General features: G+C 40.9%; 1 protein-coding gene across 2 annotated transcripts in view; it reads right to left on the bottom strand.

The window, feature by feature from the left end:
* mtor (mechanistic target of rapamycin kinase) overlaps nucleotides 1–20,446 on the bottom strand; it is a 361,262-nt gene that overhangs the window by 82,520 nt on the left and 258,296 nt on the right. For both annotated transcript variants that reach the window (XM_062057517.1, XM_062057510.1), the window contains exons 36-39: nucleotides 19,287–19,418; nucleotides 17,434–17,549; nucleotides 8,090–8,207; nucleotides 2,927–3,112 (exon numbers count right to left, since the gene is read on the bottom strand). In XM_062057517.1, the coding sequence (XP_061913501.1) occupies nucleotides 2,927–3,112; nucleotides 8,090–8,207; nucleotides 17,434–17,549; nucleotides 19,287–19,418 (552 nt within the window). The remainder of the gene's footprint in view (nucleotides 1–2,926; nucleotides 3,113–8,089; nucleotides 8,208–17,433; nucleotides 17,550–19,286; nucleotides 19,419–20,446) is intronic.

The following is a 20,446-nucleotide window of genomic DNA, read 5'->3' on the forward strand; positions in this document are numbered from 1 at the left end:
CATATTAGAAGCTCTCAAAATAAAAATGAAATATACAAAAAATATAAACAATGTTTAGTTTGTTAATAATAAAAATAAAAAATATACTCTGTATAGCTCGGTTGGTAGAGTGGCCGTGCCAGCAACTTGAGGGTTCCAGGTTCGATCCCCGCTTCCGCCATCCTGGTCACTTCCGTTGTGTCCTTGGGCAAGACACTTTACCCACCTGCTCCCAGTGCCACCCACACTGGTTTAAATGTAACTTAGATATTGGGTTTCACGATGTAAAGCGCTTTGAGTCACTAGAGAAAAAGCGCTGTATAAATATAATTCACTTCACTTCACTTCACTCACTTATGAATTAATTAAAAAAATGTTTTAGCTCTCAAAATAAAAATTAAATATACTTAAAGTATAAACAAAGTTTATTTGTTAATTTAAAAAAAATTACAAACAGGAATTAATTAGAAAAATATTAGAAGCTCCCAAAATAAAAATAAAATATACTTAAAATGTAGACAAAGTTTAGTTCGTTAATTAATTTAAAAAATAATACTAACTAATTAATTAATTTGAAAAATAACAACAAACCTAATAAGCACTGTTACAGTAAATGTATAATTGAAAATTAATATTTTAGTACAGGCAGAATTTTGGACATACAAAGTTATGCAGTTACACAATTATATTATTCATAACTTTATTCTGTTCTTATATGGAAAAAAAGAACATTAAAAAAATGTAAGAAAAAGGAGTGAAAAAATGGGTATGTAATGAGAAAAAGCTGAAATGTTGTAACTAATGATTGATAATAATATACTTAGTCACCAATAATACAACAATATCTGTTTTAGCATTTTTTTAAATTTATATAAAATATATATATGGTCCCCGCGTACATTGACTTTTCAGGAAGAGGCCCTTGGTGAAAAAGTGTGGACACCCCTGATCTAAAGTATCAAAAGTATCGATATTTTAATTTGACGATGGATATTAGAGCATAAAGATCTGGCATCAGCGGTATCGATATTTTAGTATCGATCCACACTCACTCATTCATATGCATGATGTAATAACATAGACTTGCAAAATGACACAGATTAGTGTGTGTGTGTTTGTGTGTGCGTGTGTGTGTGTGACTTTGGCGATTCGTAGACAAAAAATATTGTTAAGTAGAACAGGATTAAAATGAAATAGCACGTCCATGGAAATGGTGGCGTTAAAAGAGCTAAGTGCTGATTGTTTATTATCTTGGTAACTTTGGCAGACATAATAATAATATAAGTGCTGATTGGTTATTATCTCGGTAACTTTAGCATACATAATAATAATAATATAAGTGCTGATTGGTTATTATCTTGGTAACTTTGGCAGACATAATAATAATATAAGTGTTGATTGGTTATTATCTTGCTAACTTTGGAAGACATAATAATAATAATATAAGTGCTGATTGGTTATTATCTTGGTAACTTTGGCAGACATAATGATAATATAAGTGCTGATTGGTTATTATCTTGGTAACTTTGGCAGACACAATAATAATATAAGTGTTGATTGGTTATTATCTTGCTAACTTTGGCAGACATAATAATAATAATATAAGTGATGATTGGTTATTATCTTGGTAACTTTGGCAGACATTAATAATAATATAAGTGCTGATTGGTTATTATCTTGATAACTTTGGCAGACATAATAATAATAATATAAGTGCTGATTGGTTATTATCTTGGTAACTTCGGCAGACATTATTAATAATATAAGTGCTGATTGGTTATTATCTTGGTAACATTGGCAGACATAATAATAATATAGGTGCTGATTGGTTATTATCTTGGTAACATTGGCAGACATAATAATAATATAAGTGCTGATTGGTTATTATCTTGGTAACATTGGCTTACATAATAATAATATAAGTGCTGATTGGTTATTATCTTGCTAACTTTGGCAGACATAATAATATCATAAGTGTTGATTAGTTAAAGGGAAACTTCGGTTTTTTTCAACCTGGGCCCTGTTTTCATAATTTTTTCTGTATATATGAGTGCTGGATAAAACATTTTTTGAGGTCGCGCCAGTATTGAGCAGGGCAGGCAGCCTCCAGCCCAGCTAACGCTCGTACACAGGGCAACTGGCTCTCGTCAAAATTCGGCCTATAAACATGCATTTTTTTCACACTGACAGGCTCAGATAGTTACAATGAGTGTCCGACAACATACTAGAAAGGAGAAATTAACGTATGTCTCTACCTTTAGCTGGAGATCGCTGTGTGTTGTGAGCTGTGTCCAAATCTCACCACGCTACAAATCTCGTTCCGAAATCTCGCGATAACTCGCGACAAAACACCGGTGGAAAAACAGTTACCTGACTGAGGTGAAGAGAGATGACTGAAGTGATTTTCTGTTGGATTACCGAAGACTGTTATTTTAGTTTTATAGTGGAGGCAGAAAATCACTTCAGTCATCTCTCTTCACCTCAGTCAGGTAACTGTTTTTCCACCGGTGTTTTGTCGCGAGTTATCGCGAGATTTCGGAACGAGATTTGTAGCGTGGTGAGATTTGGACACAGCTCACAACACACAGCGATCTCCAGCTAAAGGTAGAGACATACGTTAATTTCTCCTTTCTAGTATGTTGTCGGACACTCATTGTAACTATCTGAGCCTGTCAGTGTGAAAAAAATGCATGTTTATAGGCCGAATTTTGACGAGAGCCAGTTGCCCTGTGTACGAGCGTTAGCTGGGCTGGAGGCTGCCTGCCCTGCTCAATACTGGCGCGACCTCAAAAAATGTTTTATCCAGCACTCATATATACAGAAAAAATTATGAAAACAGGGCCCAGGTTGAAAAAAACCGAAGTTTCCCTTTAATATCTTGGTAACTTTTGCATCCATTTTAATAAAATGATGACTTTATGAATAGATGGGCTTAATTTTGACCAACCTCATTGACTTTTTTCTGTCCAGGACTGTGCTCACTGCCGTCCACCTCGCTGTCGCTGTTGCTGGCCTCGCTGTTGGCGCTGGCCCCGCTGGCGTGCCGCAGCTTCTTCTTCTCATCGCGGGCCTGGTTCTGGTGCTTGTAGTGGAGCACTGCCTCAAAGTTCATCACGGCCCACGCGTGCCACGCCTGGAAATAAAAAACATCCTCTGAAATCTTTGATATCATCAGACGAGGCACCACTCTGAGTCATTTAAATCAGGGGTGTTCACGGTCTGGCCCGCAGGCTGTTTTAACATTCTAAAAATAATATTGCAAAAATAACATAAAAAAGTGGAATAAAAGAGCAAACGGGTGAAATGTAACGAGAGAAAGTTGCAATACTGACACTAATAACACAGGTCTGCCATGCAGGCTGTTTTTTTCTTTAAAACTGTTATTGCTCAAAAAATAATAATAAATTAAAATCAATGTTGTTATGAATTATTGACATATTAAAGGCTCCAATTACTTCACATCAAATATTACACTTTGAAATATTATGTGAGAAAAATGTTGCATATTTTGCGTTTTTGCCATATAACAAGTATTCATTAACATACTGTAAAAGAGCATAAAACATTTGAAAAAATAAAAAAAAACTTCATATCGACAGATAGATTTAAAGTTGATATCAAAATTTAAGTGTTGAAAGTTTAAAAAAAAAAAGTACGACCTATTTTTAACACTTTTTAGGTGGGACCATTTTGGATCGCCAAGAATTTTAGTAATTGCTCAAAAATAATTATTTAAAATCAATGTTGTTATGAATGATTTACATATTTAAGGCTCCAATTACTTCACACCAATTATTCAACTTTGAACATGTTTTTTGAGGAAAATATTGCATATTTTGTGTTTGCAATATAAAAAAGTATTCTTTAACAAAAAGGGCATAAAACATTTAAAAAAAACAACTTTATATACAAATAGATCTGAAGTGGATCTAGAGATTTAAAAAAATATATATATGGAATTTTTTAACACTTTTATGAGCGGGACCCTTTTGGATCGTCAAGAATTTTAGTGTGATTTTTTAACAAATCATGAATTACTTTGCACCATGTTTGTACAAATAATAACTCATGTAAAATACAAAAGTAAACTCTCAAATTTTTAAATCATGTCACACTTTGAACTGGACACCAAATCTGTTATCTGTTTCTTTGTCAGTTAGTGGGAAGCCTGGCATTGCATGCTGTTAACTAGTGTGTTGTACTCTGGTGTGTAACTTGACACTGCAACTCTGAGTGAGTCTTGCAGATGTGCATCAGTGAGGCGTGTTCTGTGTTTGTTCTTGATGAAGTTCATGTCAGAAAAGGCTGATTCACAAAGATAAGATTTTTCCTCATTGTTTGCAGAACCTTCTTAATCTTTTGGACATATTTTCACAGCAATCTGGCCTTAAGCTTAATTATGATAAATGTAAAATGTTAAGGATCGGAAATCTAAAGGGAACGTCCTTTCGAATGGAATGCAAAGTGCCTGTTTTGTGGACAGATGGACCAGTTAACATACTTGGTGTTGTTGTCCCAGAAAATCTGGAAGATCTAGGCTCAGTAAATTATGATAATCGACTAAGAAGCTGGACAAAATTATGCAATTATGGAAAGGGAAATCCCTAACCTTGTATGGTAAATTGTCTATTGCCAACTCGTTAATTATTCCTCAATTTATTTATTTGTTTTTGTCATTACCGGCTCCATCACAAAACTTTTTTAAGATTTATGAGCGGAGGGTCTTCGATTTTGTCTGGAACGGCAAACCAGAAAAGATTAAAAGAAAGGTTTTGTACAAAGAGTATGAATATGGGGGCCTGAAACTTCTCAACCTTGAAGCTATGTGTCTGTCTTTAAAAGCATCAATTGTTCCAAAGATGTATTTAAACATTGAGTGGTACACAAATGTCCTGTTGGACAAAAAACATGTACTGTATCAAAAGAAATGGTATCCTTTTTTACAAGTGATCCCCTCCCAGAGAGTCTGCTGGGAAACATGGCGGGGTTCATAAAGGAAACAATCCACTCATAGTGGTGTTTTCAATTTTATGTGCCAGAAAAAAGAGACGATATTTTGCAGCAGTTAATATGGATGAACTCTAATATTGTAATAGATGAAAAGCCTTTCTTTTGGAAAAATATGTTTGAAAGAGGAATCATTTTTGTCAATGATATTATCAATGAGAATGGTAAAATTATGAAGTATGATGAATTTAGAGCTATGTATGGTGATGCTTGCTCAAGCTTTTCATTTTATCAACTAACTGGAGTAATTGGGAAAAGATGGAAACAAATAATTAATTATGGAACTACTAAATTATTAGTTTGTAAACCTCTAATAAGAAATTCTAGTTGGCAAAAAGGAACTAAAATAAATAGAAAAATATATAATTTTTATTTAATAAAGAAATCTTTGAAGGCTGCCTCATACAACACAAATGGAAAATGGGAGGACTTTTTTGACTGCCCGTTGCCATGGGATGCCATATTCAAACTAATCTATAAAACCACTATCGATGTGCAAAATCGTTATTTTCAAATTAAAATTATTTATAACTTCTTACCCACAGGGAAAATGTTAAAATTATGGAATATGACAGAGTCAGATGATTGCCAATTTTGTTGTCAGGAGCCTGAATCCACCCTGCATTTGTTTTGGTATTGTCATATTGTGTCTTTGTTTTGGGTGGAAGTTGAAAAAATGTGTTTAAGGATTGGTTTGTTTATGAAGCTTAATGTGGTTTCTGATATTTTAGGAGAGTTCATTGACAATCATGATTTAGTCAATTTAATTATAGTACTCGGTAAAATGTTTATTTTTAAGGCCAAAATCAGATATTCACTTAGTATTACTTTCTTTAAAACATTTATTCAGTATTTTCTAACTTTAGAAAGTTACATGGTTGAAAACGATAATGATGCGAAAAAACATTAAAAAAAAGATGAGAAGTCCTCAAAGGCTTATTTTGAAAGTATAATTATGTTTATAGATTATATGATATCTGTTGTTGTGTTCCCTAATTTGAGTGACCTGGACATAATCTGGACTGTACATAAATGCTTATTTTGAAAATGTAGTTTTTTTTATAAATTATATGCAATCTGTTGTGTTCCCTAATTTTTTTCTGTGTACATGAATGAAGGTGTCTGTTGCTGAGTCCGACTTGGACATTATCTGCACTGGGCCTGGTTTAAAAAACCCTTTAAACAAATCTAATTTCATTGACAACCTGGTCTGTTGAAGATAAGGCCCTTTTAAAAAAAAAAAAAAAAAAAAAAGATAAATAAAAAAAAAACATTTTCTTGGATAAAAAAGAAAGTAAAACAATATAAAAATAATTACATAAAAAATAGTAATCAATGAAAATGTTAGTGGACCAGCAGCCTATACAATCATGTGTGCTTCAGGGACTGTGTCCCTTGCAGATGTGTTGTCTATGTTGTGGGAACCAGAATATTGGTAGCAGAAAGAATTAACCCCTTTTGTGTGAGTGGGTGTGGATGAGTGTGCATGGGGGAGGTTGTTTGGGTTGATGCACTGATTGAAAGTGTATCTTGTGTTTTTTCTATGTAGATTTAATTTTTTTTTTTAGAACAGGCCCGCGGGCGACTCATCTGGTCCTTACGGGCGACTTGGTGCCCGCGGGCACCGCGTTGGTGACCCCTGATCTAGAGATTTAAATGTTGAAAAAAAAAAGTACAATTTGTGTGGGACCCTTTTGCATGCCCAATAATTTGTGGGATTTTTTTTTTTTAACTCATTACTAAAAAAAAAAAAAGAATTAAAATCAATGTTGTTATGAATTATTGACATATTTAAGGCTTCAATTACTTTGCATCAAATATTACACTTTGAACATCTTTTTGGGCAAAATATTGCATATTTTCTGTTTTTGCCATATAAAAAACGTATAAAAGTATTTATTTAACAAAAAGGGCAGAAACATTAAAAAAACACTTTATATCGACAGATAAATCTGAAATTGATCTAGTGATTTAAGTGTTGACAAAAAAAGTAGCACTTATATTTAACACATTTATGAGTGGGATCCTTTTGGATCCCAAATATTTTGTTTATTTTTTTTTTAAAAGGTCATTGCTCAAAAAATAATAATGAATCAAAATCAATGTTGTTATGAATTATTGACATATTTTAGGCTCCAATTACTTCACATCAAATATTACACTTTAACATATTTATGTGGGAATATTGTGCACATGTTTGTGTGTTTGCCATTAACACTTAGTTTTACATGACAAAAACAGCATAAAACATACATACAAAAAAAAACATAAAAATAATTTAAAAATTATTATCGACAGATAGATTTGAAGTTCATCTAGAGATTTAAATGTTAAAAAAAAAAAATTGTGTGGGACCCTTTTGGATCCCCAATAATTTGTGGGATTTTTATTTTTTAATTCATCACTAAAACAAAATAATAATGAATTAAAATCAATGTTGTTATGAATTATTGACATATTTAAGGCTCCAATTACGTCACATCAAATATTACACTTTGAATTTTTTTTTAAAGGGAAATGTTGCATACTTTGTGTTTTGGCCGTACAAAAAAGTATTTCTTTAACAAAAACAGCATAAAACATTTAAAAAAGAAAACTATATCGACAGATAGATCTAAAAGTTGATCTAGAGATTTAAATGTGTAAAAAAAAGTAGATCTTATTTTTAACACATTTATAAGTGGGACCCTTTTGGATACCTAAGATTTTTGTGTGGTATTTTTTTTTTAAACTGTCTGCGCAAAAATAATAATGAATCAAAATCAATGTTGTTATGAATTATTGACATATTTAAGGTTAGAATTACTTCACATGAAATATTACACTTTGAACATTTGTTTGGGGAAAATGTTGCATATTTTCTGTTTTCTAACAAAAAGGGCATACAGCATTAGAAACAAACATGGACAGTTAAATGTAAAGTTGATGTAGAGATTCAAGTGTTGATAAAGGATGTTGATCACATTTTTTATCAAAATGTTTACGACCGAGGCCTCTCTGGGTCCTCGGGACCAAACTTGAGAGGGGCCCTAAGGGTTTAAAAAAATGGATATATGGTATTGGTTTTGCAAATGAGAGGTATGAGAAGGTGAGAGGTGCTGACCTTGTACCAGCTGCGGTCGTGCTCGGTGGAGTGGCTGTAGTACTGCAGAACTTTGGGGATGGTGCTCTCGTTGATGCCCTGCAGGCTCAGCTGCCACTCGCCCAGCTTCAGGAAGCATCTGCGCGGCAAACATGGAGGTCAGAGGTCATCAACACTAGGCGCTCCATGCTGAGGTCACACGGGGTCAGAGGTCGATCAGTTTCAGCGGCAACAGTCAATATAAGTCTTGACACACCCCAGAAAATAACAAGTTTATGCTGACTTATATTAATACATCTTATATTTAAGACCATTTGTAATGTTTTTATATTTATTATTGTTATCATATTGTAAACTATCATATTATTAACTAATGAATACTACTGTACCAATGAATACTATATTAATACATCTTATATTCAAGATAATTTTTAACCAAAAATACACAATGTTTTATAATTTATTATTGTTATCATATTGTAAACTATACTAATGAATACATAAAAAATAATAATTCATATCATTCAGTATCTTAATGTAAATAATGCTATTTTTACTGATGTACTTTTCTTTATATTTCTCAAGCTGCCGAACCTCTCTTTAAGTCCTCTGGCACCCTATAAGAAGGGCATACTTTAAACATAGCAAAACATTTATTTTCATTTCGGCACACCGTTATTTTGCACTACACATTTGAAGTCACCTACACTTATTTTAATATAAACAGTCGTGGTCAAAAGTTTACATCCACTTGTAAAGAACATAATGTCATGGCTGTCTTGAGTTTGCAATCATTTCTACAACTCTTATTTTTTTTGTGATAGAGTGATTGGAGCACATACTTGTTGGTCACAAAAAACATTCATGAAGTTTGGTTCTTTTAGAAATGTATTATGGGTCTACTGAAAATGTGAGCAAATCTGCTGGGTCAAAAGTATACATACAGCAATGTTAATATTTGCTTACATGTCCTCTGGCAAGTTTCACTGCAATAAGGCGCTTTTGGTAGCCATCCACAAGCTTCTGCTTGAGTTTTTGACCACTCCTCTTGACAAAATTGGTGCAGTTCAGCTAAATTTGTTGCTTTTCTGACATGGACTTGTTTCTTCAGCATTGTCCACACGTTTAAGTCAGGACTTTGGGAAGGCCATTCTAAAACCTTCATTGTAGCCTGATTTAGCCATTTCTTTACCACTTTTGGTGTGTGTTTGGGGTCATTGTTCTGTTGGAACACCCAACTGCGCCCAAGACCCAACCTCCGGGCTGATGATTTTAGCTTGTCCTGAAGAATTTGGAGGTAATCCTCCTTTTTCATTGTTCCATTTAAAGCACCAGTTCCATTGGCAGCAAAACAGGCCCAGAGCATAATACTACCACCATGCTTGACGGTAGGTCTGGTGTTCCTGGGATTAAAGGCCTCACCTTTTCTCCTCCAAACATGTTGCTGGGTATTGTGGCCAAACAGCTCCATTTTTGTTTCATCTGACCATAGAACTTTCCTCCAGAAGGTCTTATCTTTGTCCATGTGATGTCAGGTTAAACAAAAATGGAGCTGTTTGGCCACAATACCCAGCAATATGTTTGGAGGAGAAAAGGTGAGGCCTTTAATCCCAGGAACACAATTCCTACCGTCAAGCATGGTGGTAATAGTATTATGATTTGGGTTTGTTTTACTGCCAATGGAACTGGTGGCAAAATCAGGCTTGAATTAAGGTTTTAGAATGTCTGGACAATGCTGAAGAAACAAGTCCATGTCAGAAAACCAACACATTTAGCTGAACTGCACCAATTTTGTCAAGAGGAGTGGTCAAAAAATTCAAGCAGAAGCTTGTGGGTGGCTACCAAAAGCGCCTTATTGCAGTGAAACTTGCCAAAGGACATGTAAGCAAATATCAACATTGCTGTATGTATACTTTTGACCCAGCAGATTTGCTCACATTTTCAGTAGACCCATAATAAATTAATAAAAGAACCAAACTTCATGAATGTTTTTTGTGACCAAAAAGTATGTGCTCCAATCATTCTATCACAAAAAAATAAGAGTTGTAGAAATGATTGGAAACTCAAGACAGCCATGACATTATGTTCTTTACAATTGTATGTAAACTTTTGACCACGACTGTATATACTAATAATTTGTATATTTTCCATTATCATTTTGTGTCTTTATTTTTTGTCATACATTTGTTTCAATTTCCTCCATTTTGTCAAGAAATTATGCATAGTCAAAATGATAAATACAACATATTTGATAAAATATCTAAATACAAAATAATTTAGTTCAGATCAGTGGTTCTCAAACTTTTTTACCACCTCAGAAAACTCTTCCAAGTACCATTAAACACAGTAGCATAGTAGGCCCAAGTATTCATTAAAAACAAGGCAGAGGTTTTATTTAGCAAGTATATTTCATATATTTAACATTGCACACAGTTTGAACAGTAGTAACACTGTGTTACTGTAATAAGTGATTCTTTGGCGTACCACTAGATGGAGCCCGCGTACCAGTTTGAGAAGCACTGGTTTAATTTTTCAAAATTTTTGAGTTATTTCCAAACCTTTTTAAATGATTGCTGGTATTCTTTTAACGACTCAAAAACAGGTTGACTCATGAAAAGTTTGCAGATGGACTAAAAGGTTGCATAAGTCAAGACAGTTTCCTCGGTTGGAGCCAGCAGGCGACACGTTTGACTCCGCCCATCCAGCAGGCGCTGGTGTGCATGGAGGCTGACGAGCATGGCACACACGTGTTGTTGTGGTCTGCTCCGTCCAGCATCCCACGGTCCAAGCCCCCTTTTGTAAATTGTTGTGGGGGAGATTATGTCATTTCTGCTGAGCGCTTTTCCATGCGAGAGGATTTCACGTGTCGGGAGAAAGAAAAAAAGTGTTGCAAATTGCAAAAAGGTTGAGAGGGAAAAGATTTGTTTGAGGGAGAAATGTGTTGTAGGAGTGAGGTCAGGAATACCAAGAAGGATTCTTTGGGCCGGGGGAGCTTAGCTTGGACCTCCAGGTGTGCTCCGGACCACCTTAGACCGACAGTCCTGGTCTGACATCAGAAAAGACGTCCTATTTGGGAGGATGGATGCAGTTTTCCCCAAAATAGACTGTTCCATTTTGACGTTTGTTGGTCGGCTGTTTGTGCGTTCGTTTGGTGAGTTGTTTGTTTGGTTGTTTGATTGGTCGGTTGTTTGTTAGATTGGTCAGTTGTTTGTTTGGTCGCCTGATAGGTCAGTTGTTTGTTTGGTCGTTTGATTGGTCAGTTGTTTGTTTGGTCGTTTGATTTGTCAGTTGTTTGATTGGTCGGTCAATTGGTCAGTTGTTTGTTTGGTCGTTCGATTGGTCGGTCATTTGGTCAGTTGTTTGTTCGTTCGGTTGTTCATTCAGTCATTTGTTCGGCCATTAGATTGTTTGGTCGGTGGTTTCTTCAGTTGTTCGTAAATTTTTTTGGTCGCTTGTTAATTTGTTCGCTTGTTTAGTTGGGCGTTCATTTGGCCGTTCGTTCATTTGGCCGTTCGTTCATTTGGCCGTTCGTTTGTGCGTTCATTTGGTCAGTTGTTTGGTCGTTAGTTAAGTTTGGTCGTTCGTTTGGTCGTTACATTGTTGGGTCGGTGGTTTGGTCAGTCGTTTGGTTGGTCGTTTCATCAGTTTTTGGTTCGTTTGGTTGGTTGTTCATTTGGTCGTTCGTTTCTTTGGTCAGTCGTGTGTTTGGTCAGTAGTTCCGTTTGGTAGTTTGTTCGGCCATTACATAGTTGGATTGGTCGTTTGGTCGGCCGTTTCATCGGTTGTTCGTTGGTTTGGTCGGTTGTTCATTTGGTCGTATCTTTGGTCAATCGTTTCTTTTGTCAGTTGTGTGCTTGGTCGTTCGTGTGTTTGGTGGGTCGTTCCGTTTGGTCGTTTGGTTGGCCGTTTCATCGGTTGTTCGTTAGTTTGGTCGATTGTTCATTTGGTGGTATCTTTGGTCATTCGTTTCTTTTGTCAGTTGTGTGCTTGGTTGTTGATGTGTTTGGTGGGTTGTTCCGTTTGGTGGGTGTTCCATCGTTTGTTCAGCCTTTACATTGTTTGGTCGGTCGTTTCTTTGGTCGTTCGTTTCTTTGGTCAGTCGTGTGTTTGGTCGGTCGTTCCGTTTGGTCGGTCGTTCCGTTTGGTCGGTCGTTCCGTTTGGTCGGTCGTTCCGTTTGGTCGGTCGTTCCGTTTGGCGGTTAGATTGTTTGGTCAGTCGTTTCATCTGTCGTTCATTTGGTCAGTCGTTTCATTGCTCGTTCATTTGTTGTTACGTTTGTTTGGTCGTTTGTTTATATTTTTGGTCATTTCTTTGTTTGGTCATTCATTTGTTCATTCCTTTGGTCAGTCAGTTCAATGTGTGTTTGGTTGTTTGGTCAGTCGGTCATTCATTCATTTGTTCGGTCAGTGGGTCAGTTTGCTATCAAAACACCACTGTGCGGATTTTCATGAAATGACAGAAATGGGACAAGGAACATGTGATTAGTTTTTGGGGCTGATCCGGATCATTTCTACTACCTTACCTTACGTGGGTCTGGGCCGAGGACACATTTTGCCGACCGATATATTGTCCTACAATTATTTGCTGATAAACAATATTAATGTCAGCATTATTTTGTCACTAAATTAAGCACTAATGTAATCATAATGTAAAATAATAACGCAAGTAACCATTTAAAAGGATATAAACTTTTTTTTCTCATCACTGTATACTAGAATTGTTTACCATAGTACTGTAATTGGTAACTAACTTTGTTATCCTAAATAAAAAAAGAAACAAAAACATAAATTGCTCTCATTTCTGGAAGCCAAATGTTACCTTAAATAAATATCTTAAGAGAGTAATTGTTTCCTAGCTGTCTTTCTGTTTGTTGCCAACACGGCATTCTCGCTCGTTAGTCCGTGTTGATGGGCTCATATTGCCCATCCAGTTTGAAGCTGAAATAATCCCACAACTGGACATTTGTCTTTGTCAGCATATTTTTTTCCTCTTAATTTTTGTGACCTTGCGAAACTTCTCACAAGCGAGTGGCGGGTAGGGAGGTCATGTCTGTGAATCCTGTGTGTGCCACATGGCGGCCCCTCTCTGCGCCCACCCAGACCAAGATTGTGGATGACTGAAAAGAGGGCTCACTGCGTACAATTGATTCTACTGTTAAATAAACGCGCTTTGGTGCTGAGAGCGATGCACAAAGTGACACCTCTTTCTCCTCGTTTGACGTGAGAGACAAAGAAAATGTAGCAATGTATCCATGCCTGCAAAGTTATCGACTTTATTTTTATTTATTGTTCCATTTCTTGACTTAGCGACCGTGGGCCCAGGTCAGGTCCAACTTCACGTGTACGTTTGGAGGCTGAACATCAGTGAGTGAGTGTGCTCGCCACCCCGCCTCCGCCCACAGAGACAAAGACAGGGGATGACTGACAGGAGGGTTTGCTCAGTTGATCTCGTTTGGTTAGAGAGCTGCTGACACCGAAGCAAAGAGTGAACCCTCTTGCAACTGGCTGGAAAGCGAGGCACGAAGCAAACAAACACGCACAAACATTAGCATTTACTTCATTCTAATTATTATTTGGGGTCTGTTAGTTAGGAGCGTAGCTCAAACAGTTACCAGCGGATTTTAATGAAACTTTCAGGACATGTCAGAAGTGGAATAAGGAACAAGTGATTACATTTTGGGGCTGATCCGAATCACCATCTGGATTCTGTTAAAAATGTTTACTTTTAGGAGATGGGATGCAGGTATGCGCTCTTTAAGTTCAATCTACATTGGTGGAATTGTATCACTGACAGTAAACCTTCTCAAAGATATTATTGCACCCTCTTTCCCTGTTTACTGTTGGTTTCCATGGGCACTGATTCTCCTCACCTGTCTTTGTTTAGCAATTAGTGTTCCCACCAGGTGATCACTCCCCTTTATAGTTCACCCAGCACTAGTTGCTGGGTCAACAGTCTGGCTCGGTATTGGGTCTGCTGACACCTGCTCCGTCCACGGCGACAGACGAGCCGCCTGCCTTGCCTCTGGCGCCGCGTCCGACGGTTTCTACGACAACGTTTTCCTCGCATCCGACGTTTTCCACGACGACGTCTTCCTTGCCTCTGACGTCTTCCTTGCCTCTGACGTCTTCCTCGCCTCTGACGTCTTCCTCGCCTCCGACGTCTTCCACGACGACGTCTTCCTCCTCGCCTCCGACGTCTTCCACGACGACGTCTTCCTCCTCGCCTCTGACGTCTTCCATGACGTCTTCCTCCTCGCCTCCGACGTCTTCCACGTCTTCCTGCTCGCCTCCGACGTCTTCCACGACGTCTTCCTGCTCGCCTCCGACGTCTTCCACGACGTCTTCCTGCTCGCCTCCGTCGTCTTTCACGATGTCTTCCTCCTCGCCTCCGACGTCTTCCACGACGTCTTCCACGACGTCTTCCACGACGTCTTCCTCGTCTCCGGCGGGCCGCACCCGGGCGCCACCCACCTCCTCGTCTCCGGCGGGCCGCACCCCGACGCCGCCCACTTCCTCGTCTCCGGTGGGCCGCACCCCGACGCCGCCCACTTCCTCGTCTCCGGTGGGCCGCAACACGGCGCCGCCCACCTCCTCGTCTCCGGCGGGCAGCACCCCGTCGCTGCCCACCTCCTCGTCTCCGGCGGGCCGCACCCCGACGCCGCCCACTTCCTCGTCTCCGGTTGGCCGCAACACGGCGCCGCCCACTTCCTCGTCTCCGGTGGGCCGCACCCCGTCGCCGCCCACCTCCTCGTCTCCGGCGGGCCGCACCCCGACGCCGCCCACTTCCTCGTCTCCGGTGGGCCGCAACACGGCGCCGCCCACCTCCACGTCTCCGGCGGGCCGCACCACGGCGCCACCCACCTCCTCGTCTCCGGCGGACCGCACCCCGTCGCCGCCCACCTCCTCGTCTCCGGCGGGCCGCACCCCGACGCCGCCCACTTCCTCGTCTCCGGTGGGCCGCACCCCGACGCCGCCCACCTCCTCGTCTCCGGTGGGCCGCACCCCGACGCCGCCCACTTCGTCTCAGGTGGGCCGCAACACGGTGCCGCCCACCTCCTCGTCTCCGGCGGGCCGCACCCCGTCGCCGCCCACCTCCTCGTCTCCGGTTGGCCGCAACACGGCGACGCCCACTTCCTCGTCTCCAGTGGGCCGCACCCCGTCGCCGCCCACCTCCTCGTCTCCGGCGGGCCGCACCCCGACGCCGCCCACTTCCTTGTCTCCGGTGGGCCGCAACACGGCGCCGCCCACCTCCACGTCTCCGGCGGGGCGCACCACGGCGCCACCCACCTCCTCGTCTCCGGCGGGCCGCACCCCGTCGCCGCCCACCTCCTCGTCTCCGGCGGGCCGCACCCCGACGCCGCCCACGTCCTCGTCTCCGGTGGGCCGCAACACGGCGCCGCCCACCTCCTCGTCTCCGGCGGGCCGCACCCCGTCGCCGCCCACCTCCTCGTCTCCGGCGGGCCGCACCCCGTCGCTGCCCACCTCCTCGTCTCCGGCGGGCCGCACCCCGTCGCTGCCCACCTCCTCGTTTCCGGCGGGCCGCACCCCGACACCGCCCACTTCCTCGTCTCCGGTTGACCGCAACACGGCGCCGCCCACTTCCTCGTCTCCGGTGGGCCGCACCCCGTCGCCGCCCACCTCCTCGTCTCCGGCGGGCCGCACCCCGACGCCGCCCACTTCCTCGTCTCCGGTTGGCCGCAACACGGCGCCGCCCACTTCCTCGTCTCCGGTGGGCCGCACCCCGTCGCCGCCCACCTCCTCGTCTCCGGCGGGCCGCACCCCGACGCCGCCCACTTCCTCGTCTCCGGTGGGCCGCAACACGGCGCCGCCCACCTCCACGTCTCCAGCGGGCCGCAGCACGGCGCCACCCACCTCCTCGTCTCCGGCGGGCCGCACCTCGTCGCCGCCCACCTCCTCGTCTCCGGCGGGCCGCACCCCGACGCCGCCCACTTCCTCGTCTCCGGTGGGCTGCAACACGGCGCCGCCCACCTCCACGTCTCCGGCGGGCCGCACCACGGCGCCGCCCACCTCCACGTCTCCGGCGGGCCGCACCACGGCGCCGCCCACCTCCTCGTCTCTGGACTATTCATTGACGCCTTTGGCGCCAACAGCAGCGCCCAGGACTTGGGTGCAGGACTCAGACTGCTGAGGTTCTGGCACCAGTCTTGTCCGCTTCCCCAACGGCCACAGACATGGTCGTTCCGAGGACGTCCTACTCGCCGCCGCCACCTGACTCGTCACCGGTGGCTTCGGGGACGCTTGGCCTGGCGGCACACCGCCATGTCCTCTCTCCACCCTCCTGTGACTTTGGACTTATTCTGTTTATGTTTTTTAGGGGATGAGTTTCTAGCTTGGGACGTCTGGTATCCGTCCCTTAAGGGGGGAGGTTATGTCATGATTCGTCACCCGGGTCATGGCATGATTTATGTTTAGTAGTTTTCCTGTTTTAGTCTGTTTCCTGGGTGCACCCTCTTTCCCTGTTTACTGTTTAGGAGATGTGAATATTGCACAATGGTGGTGTTTGTTTAGGAGATGAGAATATTGCACAATGGTGGTGTTTGTTTAGGAGATGTGAATATTGCACAATGGTGGTGTTTGTTTAGGAGATGTGAATATTGCACAATGGTGGCGTTTGTTTAGGAGATGTGAATATTGCACAATGGCGGTGTTTGTTTAGGAGATGTGAAATTGCACAATGACGGCGTTTGTTTAGGAGATGTGAATATTGCACAATGGCGGCGTTTGTTTAGGAGATGTGATTATTGCACAATGGCCGTGTTTGTTTAGGAGATGTAAATATTGCACAACGGCGGTGTTTGTTTAGGAGATTTGAATATTGCACAATGGTGGTGTTTGTTTAGGAGATGTGAATATTGCACAATAGTGGTGTTTGTTTAGGAGATGAGAATATTGCACAATGGTGGTGTTTGTTTAGGAGATATGAATATTGCACAATGGTGGTGTTTGTTTAGGAGATGTGAATATTGCACAATGTTGGCGTTTGTTTAGGAGATGTGAATATTGCACAATGGCGGTGTTTGTTTAGGATATGTGAATATTGCACAATGCTGGCGTTTGTTTAGGAGATGTGAATACTGCACAATGGCGGCGTTTGTTTAGGAGATGTGAATATTGCACAATGGTGGTGTTTGTTTAGGGGATGTGAATATTGCACAAGGGTGGCGTTTGTTTAGGAGATGTGAATATTGCACAATGGTGGTGTTTGTTTAGGAGATGTGAATATTGCACAATGGTGGTGTTTGTTTAGGAGATGTGAATATTGCACAATGGTAGTGTTTTTTTAGGAGATGTGAATATTGTTTGGCACATGAAACAGAGACTAAATATGGGAAAAGACAACAAACCTGGCCATCAGTTTATGGAGCTCCAGCTTGTGTTGCTGGTCCTCGGCTGCAATGGCGTGTTGGGCTTGTTGCTGCATGCCCTGCACAAAATGCTGCATGTGCTGGAAGGCATCGATCTGACAAGAAGCAAAACAATCTTTGAGACAAAGTGCACAAGGATGCCACGCAGTCGGAATTAAGGACCGACAGCAAAAACATTAGCCAAGATCCTCTATGTTTTAGGATCTACTGCAGAGACATCAGTCAAAGATCCTCTATATGACAAGAACACTGATACTTTTTAAGGACGTACTGCAAAACCAGTAGCCAAAGATCCTCTATGTGACAGGACCGCTTTTCTGTTTCAGGATCTACTGCAGAAACATTAGTCAAAGATCCTCTACATGACAAGAACATGCTGATGTTTTTTACGGATATACTGCAAAAACATCAGCCAAAGATCCTCTGTGACAGAAGCATTTTTTTGTTTTAGGATCTACAGCAAAAACATTAGTCAAAGATCCTTTATGTGTCGGGAGCGCATTTCTGTTTTTGGATCTACTGCAAAAACAGTCAAAGGTCCTCAATTTGACAGGAGCTCCTGTTGGTTTTAGGATCTACTGCAAAACAATTACTCAAAGGTCCTCTATATGACAGGAACACTCGTGATGTTTTTTATAGGATCTACTGCAGAAATTGCTGGTCTAGGAGCCTATATACGACAGGAACACTCTTGCTGTTTTTTAAAGGATCTACTGCAGAAAATATTGGTCAAAGATCCTCTATATGACAGGAACACTTGATGTTTTTAAGGATCTACTGCAGAACATGCTAGTCTAAGATCCTCTACATGACAAGAACACTTCATGTTTTTAAGGATCTACTGCAGAACATGCTGGTCAAATATCCTCTATATCAGTGGTCCCCAATCACTGGGCCGCAGAAGAAATAAAAAAAAAAATATAGCTCTATGGAGATGATGATTTCATTTTCCAGCATGATCTGGGCCCTGCCCACAGTGCCAAAACCACCAGTAACTGGTGTACTAACCATGGCATTAATGTCCTCGATTGGCCTGCCAACTCCCCTGACCTGAACCCCATAGAGAATTTGTGGGGTATTGTGAAGAAGAAGCTGAAAGAAACCAGACCCAATAATGCAAATGAGCTAAAGGCTGCTATTGAAGCATCCTGGGCATCCATAACACCTCAGCAATGCCACAGGCTGATTGCCTCCATGCCACGCCGCATTGATGCAGTAATCTGTGCAAAAGGATTCCCAACCAAGTACTGAGTGCATTAATTGACATTTTCAAATGTTTGATTTTGTTTTGCTGTTATAAATCTTTTTTTTTTACTTGGTCTGAGGAAATATTCTAATTTTTTGAGATAGGATTTTTGAGTTTTCTTAAGCTGTATGCCATAATCAGCAATATTAAAATAATAAAAGGCTTGCAATATTTCAGTTGATGTATAATGAATCCAGAATGTATGACAGTTTCATGTTTTTAGTTGCATTACAGAAAAAAAAGGACTTTATCACAATATTCTAATTTTCTGAGAGTCCTGTATATAGTATCTGTGACTTATAGTCTGGTGCGGCTAATATGTGGAAACTTTTTTATTTTCCCTAAACTTTAGTGGGTGTGGCTTATAAACCGGCGCTCTATAGTCCGGAAAATAGGGTCAATATTTTTGCCGTTTAAAACGACTTATAAATCCTGGTGTTCCTGCATGATATTAAAATGAAATGTGACATTTTCCTCGTCTTACATCTGATGGAAACACGACATTTCCGCGGCCGGGTCCTTCCGGCGATGGCCAAAAGCAGGAAGTTGTGAAAATGACATAACTTGCGAGTGGCAGGGCTCTTACCTTGCGGGCGCTCTTCCACATGTACTTCATGTAGGCGTAGGTGACGTGCGGGTGGGCTGTGGGCAGAGGGTGGTCCAGTTGCTTGGAAGGGTCCACGCCCAGGAGCAGCACTAGGGTCTTGTGGGCCAGGGCCTGCCGGGAAGGAAGAGCAGTGTCAGGGAGCTTTATAGACCGTGAACGCCGACCCCTGCTGACCCCTCGTCATTTTGGAAAAAAAAAAGAGCTGACAGAGCTTCATAATAAAAGCAGCATGCATACGTAATTAGGAAGGAGGTCACTTTTTCCAACACCTTGTATTCACATCCCACCATCATTGCTTTCACTTTCACTTACATCACCCAGAGGCGCCCTCGCACTCTGTGTGTGTGTGTGTGTGTGTATGTGTTTCTACCCTTCTTGAGACATGAAGAAGGAAAAGTATCTTCCATATGAGGAGGTGTGAACAAGTGATGACATAAATCATGGTCCCAATAACATTGCATCTAATAGAGAATGTCTCATTTGCACCCCTGCTGGTCAAAATGAGGGTGGTCCCAAAAAGGAGGGATTTTTCAAATTGACTGTGTGTTGCTTTTAAAAGTGCTCCCTCTCTGGTCAACATATGAAATAACAAGTGTGTGTAATAAATTGAAATGCGCCCCCTTTGGCCAAAATGAATAAAAAACATAAAATAAATATGTATATAGAGACATACTGTAATAACTTGAAGTAAATAATGAAGATTAAAAACCAATTACAAACAAAAAAGCAGTCTTTTTCTCACAATGTGACTTTTTTCTTATAAAATTGGCAACAATGTCTCATATTCTTTCTGTTTCTGTAGTATTTAAATATTTTCTCAAAAAATGATTAATTTTTATGAAAAAATATTACTTTTCAATGTTAAATTATTACTTTTTAATGCAAATTGGTGACATTTGTCATATAAAATTCTGACTTGTATCACAATATTGACAATTTTGTTGTTCTTGTAAAATAGTGACATTTTTTGAGTAAAATTACTTTTGTCATCATTTTTCCAAGTAAAATTCAGATGATTATTATAATATTGCCAACATTTAAAATGTTCTTATAAAATTGTGACTTTTGTCGAGTAAAATTAAGACTCTTTTCATAAAATTTGATTTGATATATTTTTTGATTTTATATATTTTTATTTC

The sequence above is a fragment of the Entelurus aequoreus genome, linkage group LG01 (genome assembly GCF_033978785.1).
Source record: "Entelurus aequoreus isolate RoL-2023_Sb linkage group LG01, RoL_Eaeq_v1.1, whole genome shotgun sequence".
Lineage (NCBI taxonomy): Eukaryota > Metazoa > Chordata > Actinopteri > Syngnathiformes > Syngnathidae > Entelurus > Entelurus aequoreus.